General features: G+C 26.0%; 2 protein-coding genes across 2 annotated transcripts in view; one reads left to right on the top strand and one right to left on the bottom strand.

Moving 5' to 3' along the window:
- LOC126740947 (uncharacterized) overlaps positions 1–1,320 on the bottom strand; it is a 245,583-nt gene extending 244,263 nt beyond the window's left edge. Inside the window, exon 1 of the mRNA XM_050447145.1 lies at positions 880–1,320. Within this exon, the coding sequence (XP_050303102.1) occupies positions 880–1,038 (159 nt within the window). The 5' untranslated portion in view covers positions 1,039–1,320. The remainder of the gene's footprint in view (positions 1–879) is intronic.
- Positions 1,321–5,458: 4,138 nt separating this feature from the next.
- LOC126741167 (disintegrin and metalloproteinase domain-containing protein 12-like) lies at positions 5,459–11,260 on the top strand. Its single transcript, XM_050447514.1, has 10 exons — positions 5,459–5,728; positions 5,961–6,013; positions 6,708–6,851; positions 6,939–7,108; positions 9,104–9,252; positions 9,309–9,637; positions 9,998–10,170; positions 10,240–10,383; positions 10,794–10,995; positions 11,077–11,260. Exons 1-10 carry the CDS (start codon positions 5,668–5,670, stop codon positions 11,128–11,130), a joined length of 1,479 nt encoding a protein of 492 aa, XP_050303471.1. The 5' UTR covers positions 5,459–5,667; the 3' UTR covers positions 11,131–11,260.
- The last annotated feature ends 3,538 nt before the right edge of the window (positions 11,261–14,798 follow it).

The raw sequence follows: 14,798 nt of genomic DNA, 5'->3' as shown, positions 1-14,798 counted from the left end.
CTAAAATGTTTTTTCTTAATATATAAATTAACTAAATTAAATTAGCCGTCTTGAATTATTGTAAAAATAATAAAGCTAATTATAAAAAGGTATGAACCTAGACTCGGTTGAAAACATTTATTAGGATTTATACTTAGAATTAATTAGTTTATTGTCCTGGCAAATCTTTATATAAAAAAAAACTAAAACATGTTGAAATAGTTACTATGACTCCTATAATGCTTAATTAACTTAGAAGTAATGTAAAAATCAAAAATTGATAAGAAAGAGCTTCTGAATTAAATCTAAACCTATTATCAAATAATATTTAGATTTTTCGATAATTTGAGTTGATTTAAATGAAGACCAAGAATGGTCTAAATATCTTAAATTTGTACTCCAGAAAAATCAGGTGTTTTTATATAATCAAAGATAATAGCATCAAAGTACCTCAGATATCAAAAGATATCTACGTATATAATTAATATGTTTATTTTATTTTGAGTAGAGAATACATGAAATAAAATTTATTTATTTATCGTTTTTTACACAATTTCTTTTTTTTTAAAGTATCTTACGATAAAACCGCACGCTATTTTTAGTATTAACAATGCTGAATGAAGAAAAACGGCGAATCATGTACAATTAAGTTATGCACACAAAACAAAGATAAAATAAATATTGAAGATAATTTAAAATATATGATTTTATTTAATTGCATTAACATGAGATGACGAAGATGTCTAAGATGTTTTACTAGTATATTGTCCAGGTCTTAATATTTAGTACATTTGTATATTATTTATATTATTATTTAGGCATATTCTTTCCTAAGAATAATTTTTGAAATTCTTTTTTAAATTATTAAATTGAATTAAATAATTAATTAAATATGTGTACCTTTTCTAAGCATGTAGCCCGACACTGTGCCACCCTTAGAGGACTGGCAATATCCTGCTCTCCACCAACAAAAATGCAATCGACTGACAAAGTCGAAAGCGCCAAAATAATCCAAAGAAATACCATAGCGCCAAACCCAGTCTCTATACAATAAAACATAATAAAAATAGTTTTTCGACTAGAAAAAACAGAAACCAAGGAAGCCAATTAAGAATGCACTATAAAAGCAAAAAACACATATCAAGAAGCACTTGTTGATGTTCACACTATGAACTTTGGCACCACGAACTAAAAATTTACAGAAAGCAAAAAGCACAAAAACAAACCAAAGAAAAAAATATATAAATATTAATTGTCACAAAGTTTCTGTTTATAAATATTAGCGTAAATATCGTGTAAATATGCCGGTAAAATAGCGGAACGTTAACGTGCACGTCAGTAAGCGTTTGAACGCGAACTGGCTCTCCTACGGATTTTCGTTTCTCTTGTTGATCCCTCCAGTTTGAGTCCGTGCCATTTCGGCACTAGTCGGCTCCGGTTCGCTCGTTTTATCCTGCCGTTTTTTCCGAGGGTTGTAAGGGAATATGTGTATGCTTTGGACACGTTAAGGGGTGTTTCCACGCCGCATGGTGGTTCTTTTGTGGTCTTTGAAATTAGCATTCTTGAAAAGAATTGGGAGGTACAAACCGGAAGAGGCTTGACGTAGGTTATTAGTATATAGGCTTATATAAAGCCGAACAGGTTTTTTTGCTTCCTTTTTATTGTTAAATAAAAGAAAGAGTTCGAGGTTTGGCTATTGGGGTTTTTCGGGGAACCTATAAGGTGGTCCTTGTAAAAATCCTAAGAGTATCGAAAAAAAATTATAACTGTACAAATAAATATTGTTAAGAGAAGTTGTGTGGAAAGAATAATAATGGCAATTAAACGGAAATACTAATTATTATGATTGAGATAAATAATTTCCATTTAAAAGTATCCAAGAATTCTTTGAATGTACAATCAACTTAATAAAGTAGTAAACATGTTATTATTCAGTGATGCGTGTATGAATATACTTTAACCCTTAAATTAATATAATTTTTATTATTATGAATAAATATGTAGATGCGTCATATTTAAATACTCGTTATAAGAACAGAAAATCAAAATCAATAAAATATTTGTAATGATTCTGATTAGGCAGCGTACAGTCGTAATTCAGTAGTAATAAAACTGATAACAAGGTATCAATAAAGTTCCAAGAGAAATCTTTTAAAGAAACTTACCCACAGCTATATTCGAGTACTGAAAAACGAATAGAGCCTTGATATTAAGATATTTGTTGAGCCTATAAATCGATTTGCAGTAATGAGTAGTTAGGGAAATGAATTGGCATACATTTATTTAAAATTGACTGTTAACAGAGTCGCTAGTTAAGGTACCGTGGAATAATTTTAAAATAAGAGTGACACATTATCTGGCGAAACATAACACAGTATTTAAATTACAAAAAAATCTGTATCGGCAAATTTATATGAATTAAAGAGGTGAAAAAACCTAATTAATTAAATAATTAAGCTAATAGCTATAAAAGAGCACTTGCTCAAAACAGATCAATAAGATGATTTAAAGCAATATTAATTTTGATTTAAACTCTCTCTAGTCAGCTTTTAATTAATTTTTTTTATGCTGTAGTAGGTAAATAAGAAGTTGTAGAAAGACCTGATAGGTTTTATTAAATCAATTATAAAATGTTACGGTCAAATCAATAAATTTTGTATTTTAAAACAGACAAACTTTTATCCAATTTAACTTATCCAACTAGTACTGATTAAAAATTAAATATCAATTAATTTTTCTCTTTTGAATTACATTTGATTTAATGGCTTTGAAGGAATTGGATCTGTATCATAGTAATTATTTAAAATTTAATTTAAAAAAACTCTTTATGTAGATGCGTAGATTCTAAGTGAAAAAAATGATATTCGTAAACTGAGATTAATTAAGTTTTTTATCCTTATATAATAGAGTTAACAAATCGAAATTATAGTTATATAATATAATATATTATTCATTAACTGTATTAATTTTGATAATACTTGATCAAACAAAAAACCAATATTTTTTCTCCTTTTCCTTTAATTCTTATTAAACTAATAATACTATAATTCAGATATTTTTAACATTCTATAATTTATTAAGTAATTACCAAGTTTAACCTTAATAAAATAATAAAAAAATTTTGATTTAATGATGATTTTATTACTACACTTTAACCCTCGAATTAATTCGATTTTTATTATTGTAATTAAGTATAAAGATGCATCAATGATTGATGTAATTTCCTGTAGTCTAATCCTAATTTATAAATAGTACAATTATTTGTGAAAGAATCGTAGATAAATATTATTTTTTAGTTCAATGTATATTATTTAATTTTAAATATTTTTTAAATTAATATTCATAAAAATAATTACTAAATAGTAATTGCTTAATTAATAAAATAATTTAAAACAACACTTATTTTGATTTAAATTTTCTTTAATCAGCCCTAAGTTGATTTTTTATACTGTAGTAACTATATAAGAATAATAATACATAGTTTATAAAGTTAAATATATAAAGTATTATAGGCTTAAATTACTACAAATTTAATATTTTATTTAGAAAATCTTTTATTAAGCTACGAAAAATTCTTTAATTTTTAATTAGTAATTTGATTTGTGAGTTTCAAATGAATTCGATTTCTTACATATTAATCAGTTGAAATTATCCAAAATAAACTTTGTATGTGCAAGCATAGATTTAAAGGTAAACTTTATTAAGAAATTTATTTTAATAATCTATAATAGATTTACATTATGCACTTTTTATGCCTGGAAAAAGAGTTAACAAGTCGAAAGTTTAATAATAAAATATAACATATGCTTAAGAAAAAAAATTTAACAACTTACTATTGATTTTAATTTTATGATTAATAAGGAATTTTCTAAATCATATTTAAATTTTAATAAATCATAGTTTAACAGTTATTTTATAAAAAAAGATATTGAAAGAACATTTTTGAGATACTGCATTTAAAATTTCTTTATTTAAAATTATTTAGGGCATTATCTGAGTGCTAACACAGAATAAACAATCTCATTCAACAATTGAGATCGTTTATTCTGTGGTAGTAATATACATTTTTATATTAATTGTTGTTGTTACTTAAAGCAAGCTTAAACCTAATCCAATATTTTATTTATTTTAGGTTTCCTGAACGTTGCTAAAAAAATATTTAATTAATCAGGAAGAAGCTTATATACAATATTTAAATCACAAAAAAATATTTCGTTTTGGATCTCTGAGTCACTTAAATTTTAAATTAAATTATTAATATAGTGAAGTTATTAATTAGTTAATAAATAGTAAGTACTAAGTAAAATTAATAATTAGTTAATTAGTTAATAATTAGTTTAATTAAATTTTATAATAATTCAATAAATTACTTTCTTTTTATTGTAATTTTTCAAAACTTAAATCAATTTTATACTAATAGTAGATTATTTGGTAATTAACACTAATTTTTATGGATTTTTGTTTGATACTCAATTTATGATCATTTATAATGCATTTTAATTTTTAATTCAAATTTGGTAAAATATTATCTAAATTGTAGTGTGCTTAATTAATTTGTCTCAAAGCCTTATACGGGGCTAAAAAATATTTTTATTTTAGAACATTTTAATATTTATTCTTAGAAAATATTTAACTTTATAGTATTGAAAAATTATAAAGCTATAGATTTAAAGTCACAAAAATGAACTATACCGAACTATAGTTTGAGGATCCAAGACATAGATACTCTAATTTAAATTTGATTTTGAGACCAACTTTAAGAAATATGTATCTTAGTGAAAATATAGTTTATGTCAATTACAATCAATATAAATATTAATGGCTATTAAGGTTATACTTTATAACTTTCGAATTAATTAAAAAATTGCCAGGTAATTGAGAACTATAATAGATGCAAAGACAAACTATGTTATTTTCCCCACAATTCATTGAAAAGATATAGAATTCATTGATAAGTTAAATATAAGTGATATTAAACCAAGTCAAAGAAAATGTTTATTTTGGTTTAATTTTACTTATCCCGTCGAAGGTTGAATAGCTTTTGAACTCATTTGATCACTAAGTTAAAAAATATTTGTTACGGTATAAATAATTCTTCAGCACTGTAGAATTGATTAAATTAAAGAATTAAAATTAAATCTGAGAATAATGTATTTATTAATCATATTAATAAAAGAAAAAAAATGCTTTTATTAATATAAAACTTAGTAGATATTTATCCTTAAGATTATGTAGAAAAATCAATTAAGGAAGATAGTAAAATGTTAAAAAGTTCTGTTATACACTTAATAAAAATATTAAAATATTTGTTATAATTCAGATAACCTTACTGAACTGGAATTAATAATTGCCGATTTGCCATACTTATTGCAGAATATCTTCGAATTAAAAGCAATATACGTGCTAAAACTCAGGTACCCTTTTGACTATAAACTTAATGTGTTAATTCATCTTTTAGTGCAACACACACTGTATGTTCGATATCTTCAGAAGCAGTGAACCATTCGCTTTGTCTGCCACACACAAGTTTATATTGGTATTTCCCAGACAACGAAATCATGTTTTCAACTTATAAATAACATTTATATTCAGTTTAATTCATTAATCCTTAAAGCGTTATATGCAAAGGTCCAGTAATAATCGCGTAAATTCCGGGTATAAAAAGAGTTTTTGGGGTTTTCAAGTGAAATGTTAAAGTTTATTTTTGTTTGTGCTTTACTTATTGGGAATATTGTTTCGTTAAATATTGGTATGTTGAAATCGTTATATTTGCCTCAACAGTAATTAATATATATTGTTATTAAAAAAAAAGTGTATTAAATAAGTCTTGTTAAATACATGTAATTTTAGTTTAAAGAAAATTAATTATTAAACTTAATTAAAGACGTAGAATGTCTTTAAAATATAAGTACGATAAAAAAAATCTTCTGAAGTAATAATAAATATAATCAGAGAGTATTTAATTTTCCAATTATTTGTAGATAAAAATGAAATAAATTTGAGAAGCAGACAGATAGAAGACCAAAATCAATCGGTAAGGAATTTTATAAAATTTATTTTGATTTACTAAATAACTCAATACCTTTAGGGTAATTATTTGTTGTAAAATATATATGAATTTTGCCATATTGAATTCTGTTAATATTTTAAAAATAAATATCTTAAAATAATGCATAACTTTAAAGAAAATAATAGTATAGTATTTATAAAAATAAATAAATAAATGTTTAACACGGAGCCTTAATTGACATTGTTCAACTTTGTCCTAATTTTTTAATGGATTAAAGGATATAAAATTTGTTTTATAGACATTATTTAGGTTTAATATAAATTTCCATTTTAATAAGGATCAAAAGGGATGCTACTAATAATAGTTCACTTAATTAAAGCATAACTTAATAAAAGATGGTTGCTGGTTTATAGTCAAAACTTGATAGAAACTTATCTTAAATATTTTTTTAAGTCATCATTTTGTCAGTACGAATCTATGTCAGATTTTAACTAAATAAAGACAAACAAAAATAAGATAAAAATAAAATCTAGTACGTTCATATAAATAACTCACAAAATTTACATCATTACGTCAAATATCATTTGGTATTTTCCTTACATTTTATTCATCACTTTTTATTGATGCCTGGTATAACTTTAAGCTATGCATTGAACCTAATTGAAATAAAATATAATTGTTTATGAAAATAATAATATAATTAAATATAATTTCCCAGATTACAATTATTCCTGGTAATACCAATATTTCAAAGTTTATTGAGTTGGCTTTGGTAGTGGATAAAACCAAACATGAAGCCCTAGGAAGTAATGAAGAAATCACTATTTTGTTTTGTCAGAATATAACAAATATATTAAATTCGGTAAGTATAATTCATATGTTATTTTCATAACATTATAACTATGAGATTAGGTATAATATAGTTATTACTATTAAAAACTGATTTTAGATTTATGAGCCGCTTAATATCTCTATAGCTTTGGTACAAGTAGTTATATGGTCGGAAAAAGATGAAATAGAAATATCTAGTAATGGAGATACAACACTTAATAAGTTTTTAAAGTATAGAGCGGCTGTACTTAATTTAAAATATCCAAATGATAATGCGCAGCTAATTTCGTAAGTACTTATTCAGAAACAAATATTTTGAATAAAATAAATATAATTAACACAACTAAAAAAGAATTTTTTAATTTAATTTTGAAATGTATTTTAATTTTTAATATTATGTTATATATGAAAAAATAAACATATATTGTAGCAAATGATATAGAGATAGGAAAATCTTTAATATAATATTATGTATGTACATATTGGATTTTGCTATACATCAGCACATTGATGGTAAAATTATGATCCATATATCAGTGTTTAATTTGAATTTTAGTTGAAAGTTTTATTTACTTATTTTGCTAATATTTATGTCGAAAAATAGAACTCATTAATAAATAAAACCAATAAAATCAGCAAAAATTTTATTTTATAAAATAGGGTGGAAGATGAAGTGAGATGTAGGCTTTAATTGTATTTGCTTTATTTTTTATAATAAATTAGGTAATAAATAGTTAGTAATAAATTATTTAATAATATTTTACTTAGATTTTGTCGATCTAGATAAATTACTTAAAGTCCCTTGTTAATTTGTTTTAAATGTTCTTGATATTTTTACTTTATCAAAAATTTGGAAATAATTTAAAAAACTTTAAATGAAAATTAGTAGTTAAACTTTTTCTTTATATTTTTTTTCTTTAGAATAATATTGCTATTTGACTTTCTATAATAAAAAGGTTATTTTCTGGCAAATGTGTTTAAATTAAAATATTAAACGAAATACAAATTTAAAAATTTATACCATGTCAAATTACTTTATATATTCTTTATGTTTGTCTTTTTTTGTCATTTTTTTATTTTGAATTTTCTACTATAATTATTTTTTACTAAAAGTTTTTTATTAAATTGTAGAAATTTTAAAAAATTAAACTTACATTGCTTATAAAATTATTTATTTGATGAAAATTTAACACACGTTATGAATTAGTACATTATGTTTGCTTTGGTTTTATAATATGTATTTGTCTAATAATGTATCCTTTAAATTGTCTATGCAAAAAAAAAATCTCTAAAAAAAGTTTAAAAAAGTTAATTTCAAACAAATGTGAAATTGAAAAACTTTGCATAAAAATTAAAAATCAACATTAGAAATAAAATATATTAAAAATTAAAACAAAATATTTGTGAATTTATTATATCCTTTTATTATTTTTTTTTAAATAATGTGTAAGAAGTGGTTCATCATTTTTCTCATGGAATCATTGTTTATATAGATTAGTCCTCATTGCAAATTCAATTGTTGGATTGAGGTTAAAAAAAACAAAATCGTTTCGACCTTTATAATATCATCTGCAGGGTACTACAATTGCATAAACAGTTATGTAAAATCCATACTAATTTTAACGTATATGCTCTAAATTACAAAATTTAGACAATAATAATAAAATTATGCTAAAATATGGTTAATATATATAGACAAAAACAGAATTTTACACCAAAGATTCATCTACCAATGCAGAACCTAAAATAATCTCCCAGCACTATTTATCGGCTTAAGCATATATATCTTACAAAACTGTTTACATTATTTTAGGGTCCTGAGGTTAATCTTATAAAGGTCAAAACATCGGCAGCTAAGCAGGAAGATCCTTTGGTGATTATTGACAACTTTATGTTGCAAAACTCTATATAGACTTAAAATGAAAATTTATTTTTTTTATTTCAATATATAATTGCTTTGATTATTTCAAATAATTGCTTTAGTTATTTCTAGAGTATATAGTTTGTTTTTATTTTCTTCTAGTCTAACTTATTGGTTTCTCCTTATCGAATTTCTTTTGTTTTAGTGTCTGTCTTCTTTATTTGAAATTTTTGTATTCTTTTGTTTTCACATACGTATTTAATACCAACTAATTGGTTAAAAGACAGTTTTATTTTAAGCTTTAATAGGCAACTATTTTATAATTTCAACTAAATTTTATGTTTTTTTTATTAATAAAATATTTTTTTTTATATACAATATTAAGGCACTTACAAAATTAACAATAAAAATAATTATTTAAGCGGAAAATCTCTTGAAAATGGCGTTGTTGCCAAGGCATTAAAAGGACCAATTTGTACCCACGAGTATTCCGGTGGTATTAACATGGGTAATTTTTCTTCATTGCCAAGAATAGCAACCATAATTGCTCACAGCATTGGACACAATATTGGTAGGTCAAGAAAAATTCAAATTAATATAGAATTTGTCAACATTCCTTGGTTTTAGGAATGGAGCATGACACAGAAGATTGCAACTGTCCTGACGATCTTTGTATAATGACTACAAATATTCCACCATCATTTATTCCTACAAGTTGGTCTTCATGTAGTAAAAACTATACCATAAAGGCCTTCAAACACGGTATGGATTATTGCCTTCAAAATAAACCAGAGAAGCTCTTTAAGGGACCAGTTTGTGGTAATGGTTTCATAGAACCTGGAGAAGAATGTGACTGTGGCTCAGAAGAGTATTGTAATAATAATTGTTGTAATGCTACAAGTTGTAAATTAAAGGAAAATGCTGTTTGTGCAGGTGGAGAATGCTGTGATATTAAGGTATTTTTTTTTTAATAACAAATGTTTCATATTATTTTTATCGGAAAAAAATGGAAATAGTTGGATCAAATGGCTCTTTATTAACATTTGTTAGTAATTATCCTTACTACTGAAGATAGAACCTTAGAGTTTTCACTATCTTTTCATTCCTAGCTACTGGGTGAAATATAAAAGTTTATTGTTTAAATCTTTTACTATAAATTACCGTAATATAACCAAGATGACACACACAAAAGAGTTTATCAAAGGCAAAAATGCATATAACAGAGGATTCAAAAGACTATTATATGCAGTTTCATGAAAAATCAAAATTTTAATAATTTCTTTAGATACATGAATTTTTTCATATATTTCTTTTAGTTATGTCAACTGAAACCTGGAACACCTCTATGCAGACCAGCTAAAACCAAATGCGATTTACCAGAATTCTGCACAACTGAGTCAGCGTATTGTCCTGAAGACAAATATAGAACGGATACTGAGCTATGTGGCAATGGAGATGCATTTTGCTTCGAAGGATTATGCACATCTCGGTAGTTATAATATCCAACTATTTATCTCTTTTAATCTTTTAAGCTATTTGTATGTAAATTTTGTGGCAGACATGACCAATGCAAGCTTTTATGGGGTGATACAGGAGCAAATGCTATTGAACGATGCTATTCAGCGCTTAATACTAAAGGAAATATTTTTGGACATTGTGGATATGATGTATTAAGTAACACTTTTACCAAATGTGAAGAAAAGTGAGTGAAATATTTTTACTTTATGATATATTATGAGCTTAAAAAATATAATATAATTTGCTTGTTAAGGCCTATCCTGTTAAGAAGAAGAAAACAAAGAAGTCTGAAAATAGTATAACGGAAATAAAAAATAATAAATTTCGCTTTTCATTTTTAGTGTTTTTTTGACTCCTTATTTTATACTCTTCTTTGATAACTTTCTTTATTCTTCTCATTTTCTGATCCTTTCTTCATCAATGCTATAATTTTCTAAGCTCTCTATCAACATTCATATTACTCTTGTCACTACCATGACAATTTATCTTAATAAATACTACAATAAGGATTGATTATAAAAATTTCTCATCATTTAAGTAATCAGTTATCGTTTTTATTTCAATTATTTGATTGTAAATAAAAACTAATTTTAGAGACGTGAGTTGTGGCCTGTTACATTGTACTCACCAAAATGACAGACTAGAATTTGGATTTGAAGCGACCTCGAAAATACGACATAATTTTTTACAATATAACGGATCAATACATGGTTGCCGTTCAGTAATTGTCAGCTTAGGAAATCAACGAATTGACCCAGGACTTACTCCAAATGGTGCGAAATGTGGTGAAAATATGGTGAGACTTCATCTAAATGGCTTTTAGTTTTTCAACTGCAACAAACATTATTTATCTAATTAATTTTTTTATTAATTTAAGATGTGCTTGAATCAGAAGTGCCGAAGTATTAGTGATATCCACAATGAGATGTAAACGTGAGATTGCCTGGAATATACTCACTAATTGAAAAAAGGTTAATTGAAGACTAAAAAATTGTAGCTGTTTTATGGATCTTCCAGTAATAATGTAGCATGCATTTGTATAAATAAAAAAGTAGTTTCAATGTTTCGACTTTAAAGTAAATTATAGAAAATAGGATTTTGCTAATGATTTTCTTACTTCTTTTATGATTACTCCACAATTCTTAGCTAGTGGAAAATATAATACCATTGCTTAATTAAAATTATATAATATGACTTTAGCCATAAACGTCCTATTTTGAAAGATTTTAATACAGAGAATTCAGGTTTTTTAAAAATTTACATTCCATAAGATGCACTCTCATATAAGATGAATAGGACTGAGATATACAACTATTTATATTTTTAAATTATTGTTAGTATTGCTGCCAAATCAAACACCAAAGGCAGATAAAATAATCTTATATAACCCTTTTTTTAGGTAACTTTTCCATTAAAAATCACTGTTTATTTTCTTTCCCGTCAATTCTCCTTAGTCTCAAATTGCCAAAGATAAAAACAAAAGTTTATTCTTAAGCTTTTTAAATGCGAGTCGTGCTACTTAACTTCCCAAAAGAAAAAAAAAGACATCAAAGGATATTAAAAATCCCTTTAGATTTGCGTTTGATTTCTACTCCAAGGGTGAAACAAAAACCAAAATTAACATTTTATATTAAAATTAAACGTGGGACAGATAAGTTTTTTTTCTTAAAGTCTGCTTTAAGTCGGGACAAGTAATGAATAATTCAGAAGTATAAGGCAAGTTTTTTACCTTTTCCTGCTGACTCTCGCGTTGCTCGCAAGTTATTTGAAAATGGTATAATTTGAAAAAAGAAACTGCGTAGTAATTACCTTTGTAAGAATAATTAGATGAGCTTTTGGGATTATCTTTTTATCCTTCGGCGATAATTATCGTGAGCGATAATTAGCATCAATTAATTGTTACTTTAGCAGCAAACTTTCTGAGACTTTTTTGTAATTTAACGTTTACGTGTTTTTGAGCTCGTCTCTTTTGAGAACAGCAAGAAGTGCTATCATTTGATAAGAATTAAATGACTATTTTTATAGTGACGGTCTTCATAAAAGCATTTGATACCAATGATCATATAATATTATTTACATTTTTTTATATGTTGGTCAGCCATTATTATAGGAAAACGTTGGTCTTAAGCTCATACAGATTCAGGTAAATTTTCAAGGTGCAAAGAAATATATCTGAAATAACTTGTAACTCATTATTTTCAATATAATTAAAAAAAATAAATAAAAAATTAAGTAAAATCGAACTCAATAATTTTCCAGCATTACACATAAATTTATTTGCCGTTCCGTTTCCAGTTCGGAACGAAAATCTCGCCGGTATTAATTTTCTTTAGATTATTTGTATGTCTCCCCCGGATATCTCGCTAAATCCGGATTGGATGGCACAGAAAAATAGCATTTTGTTTCTTTTGGATCTCCGTTGGTCGTTAGAGGATTTTTACATAAATCCCAGTATAAAAAGTAAACCTGTATATATAAAAAGTTGGTGTAGTCGGCTATATATTATTGAGCATTTTATTCAAAAGGTAAATTCAGCATTTATGAGACTATATGTTTTTTAAAACTTAATCTAAAATACCTTTTTTAGAATAAAATATTGGTTTAGAAATTATTTTTAGAAAGTAGTTCTGGCTTATAGAGAATAAAATGCTCAATAGAGGATGATTAAAAAAAACTGAATTAGGGAATAACTTAAAAAAAAGGTCAAGTATATCATGTGTTACAGCGATATTTTCCCTTGCCTATTATTCAATAACAAGAAATTATACACGGTATATCATGTAACTGGTCAACATCAACTTTTTTATTTAAATGCGACACGCTGTATATTATTTAACATCTCCTATAGCAGTTTTCAACTATTTCGGAGAGACTAGGTGTTATTCCCGATTTATTGCAAAAATTAACAATTAAAACACAGAAAATTATTTGGTTACATAAATTTTATACAACACACTCAAAAATAAATACGTAATACTGTTTATCTCTTAAATAAAGAAGAGAAAGACATTAATGTTAATTTAGAAGATTTTCAGATGTTTCAGTATGCTTGCCACGAGGATTATAATTTTAAATAGATATTTTTGCTACTGTTATTCGTCTCTTTAAGTCAGCTAAGTCGAGGGAGTTAGTTTTGTAGATATTATTTTTTACGTATTTCCATAAGAAGAAGGCTATCGATGTCAGATCAGGCAATCATGCTGGCCATTCCATCGGTCCTCGTCTCCTTATCCAGCGATTTGGAAATATTCGGTTGAGATACTGCTGCTATTGATTTGGTAATGGGGTGGCATGATATTATTTTAGACATTTAGTTAAATATTTATCACTATTAAATTCAATTGTTTGGTATGTTTTTTTCTCATCCAGTGCAGATCCATTTTTTCAGACCGATAGCAGCAACAAAGTTGCACTTATCTAGAAACAAAAAATACATTGGATTTCATTGTTATCTAACTTTGCCATTATTTGTTTACAAAAATCCGTTCTCCTATTAAAATTGTCTTCCGTAAATTCCTAAGTGGATATCAATTTATACGGATGCATTTTATTTTTTTTATTGTTTGAATTATCGATGAACTTCGAACTTTAGTGCTGCTTTTTGACCAGAAATATGTAGATTTTTTTTAATATCAAGCACATCTCAATTGATATCGTCACTTATTGCATTCACAGCTGGTTTTTTAAGATGCCTTACATGTTCAAGCTCACGAGACTGCTGTTCTATTTTACTTATCGTCCCTTCAGATATAGGAGGAAAATTGGGAAGTTTTTTAAGGAATAAGCGAGTAAGTTGCATTTATGTCTATGTGTTATCTCTATAACCAATCGTCTGTAGAGTTATTGTTTTATGCATGTTTGTTAAATGAACCATTCTTCTGATAAATAGTTACCCAAATTTAAACGACTGGTACTAATAGCTATTGCTAACAGATAATAATTGCTAAAACCAAGCATCTTAAACCACAGTGAAAAAACAATTTCATTTATTATTTTTTATTTTAATCTCGTTGTAGTAAGTAGGTATGTTTAAATGATTTATTTTCACATGGTCACATTATTATCTCCGAAACAGTTGAAAATTGGTATGGTAAATTGTATATGAAATATGTAGAGAATATTCTGAAAAGTCCAAAAATTGAGTAATATACAGAGTGACGCATATAAAGTAAAAGAGTTGAAATTGGGCACTGCGACATGATACTCCCAGAGTATTTTTTTTTGTAGAAAGAAAAAGGTAAGTAAAAGTATCTATCACCGTTTATTACACTCCTTCTTCTTCTTCATTTTTCATTTTCCTTTGGTGCCGTCTTCTAGTTAAGGTTGGGAATCTGTGTTTTGGAGACCTGTGGATGAAATAAGGATCTGAGACTTCTTCCAGAATACTCTCTCAAGTTTTTAAGCCACAATGTACTATCTTCGTTTCGGTAGTCCTTTTCAATTTGTCCTTGTATTGTGTCCGAACAGCAAGGATTGCATTTGCAAATTCTCATTTTGACTCATTTGCAATTCCGATCAAAATTAGCGATAGAGCTAATAGGTTAATTCCGTGGACGACTAAAGGCCGGGCCAATTTCACAATTTGTACGTGCAAAAAAA

This window comes from Anthonomus grandis, chromosome 10 (assembly GCF_022605725.1).
Source record: "Anthonomus grandis grandis chromosome 10, icAntGran1.3, whole genome shotgun sequence".
Classification (NCBI taxonomy): domain Eukaryota; kingdom Metazoa; phylum Arthropoda; class Insecta; order Coleoptera; family Curculionidae; genus Anthonomus; species Anthonomus grandis.
This window is presented reverse-complemented; position numbering and strand designations above follow the sequence as displayed.

What these genes read in the sequence shown, in the direction of transcription:
- LOC126741167 (XM_050447514.1), top strand. Translation starts at nt 5,668, where the DNA reads ATGTTAAAGTTTATTTTTGTTTGTGCTTTACTTATTGGGAATATTGTT. An exon ending in GAAGGATTATGCACATCTCG is followed by an intron (nt 10,171 to 10,239) that starts GTAGTTATAATA and finishes ATTTTGTGGCAG; the next exon opens with ACATGACCAATGCAAGCTTT. An exon ending in TTTACCAAATGTGAAGAAAA is followed by an intron (nt 10,384 to 10,793) that starts GTGAGTGAAATA and finishes AACTAATTTTAG; the next exon opens with AGACGTGAGTTGTGGCCTGT.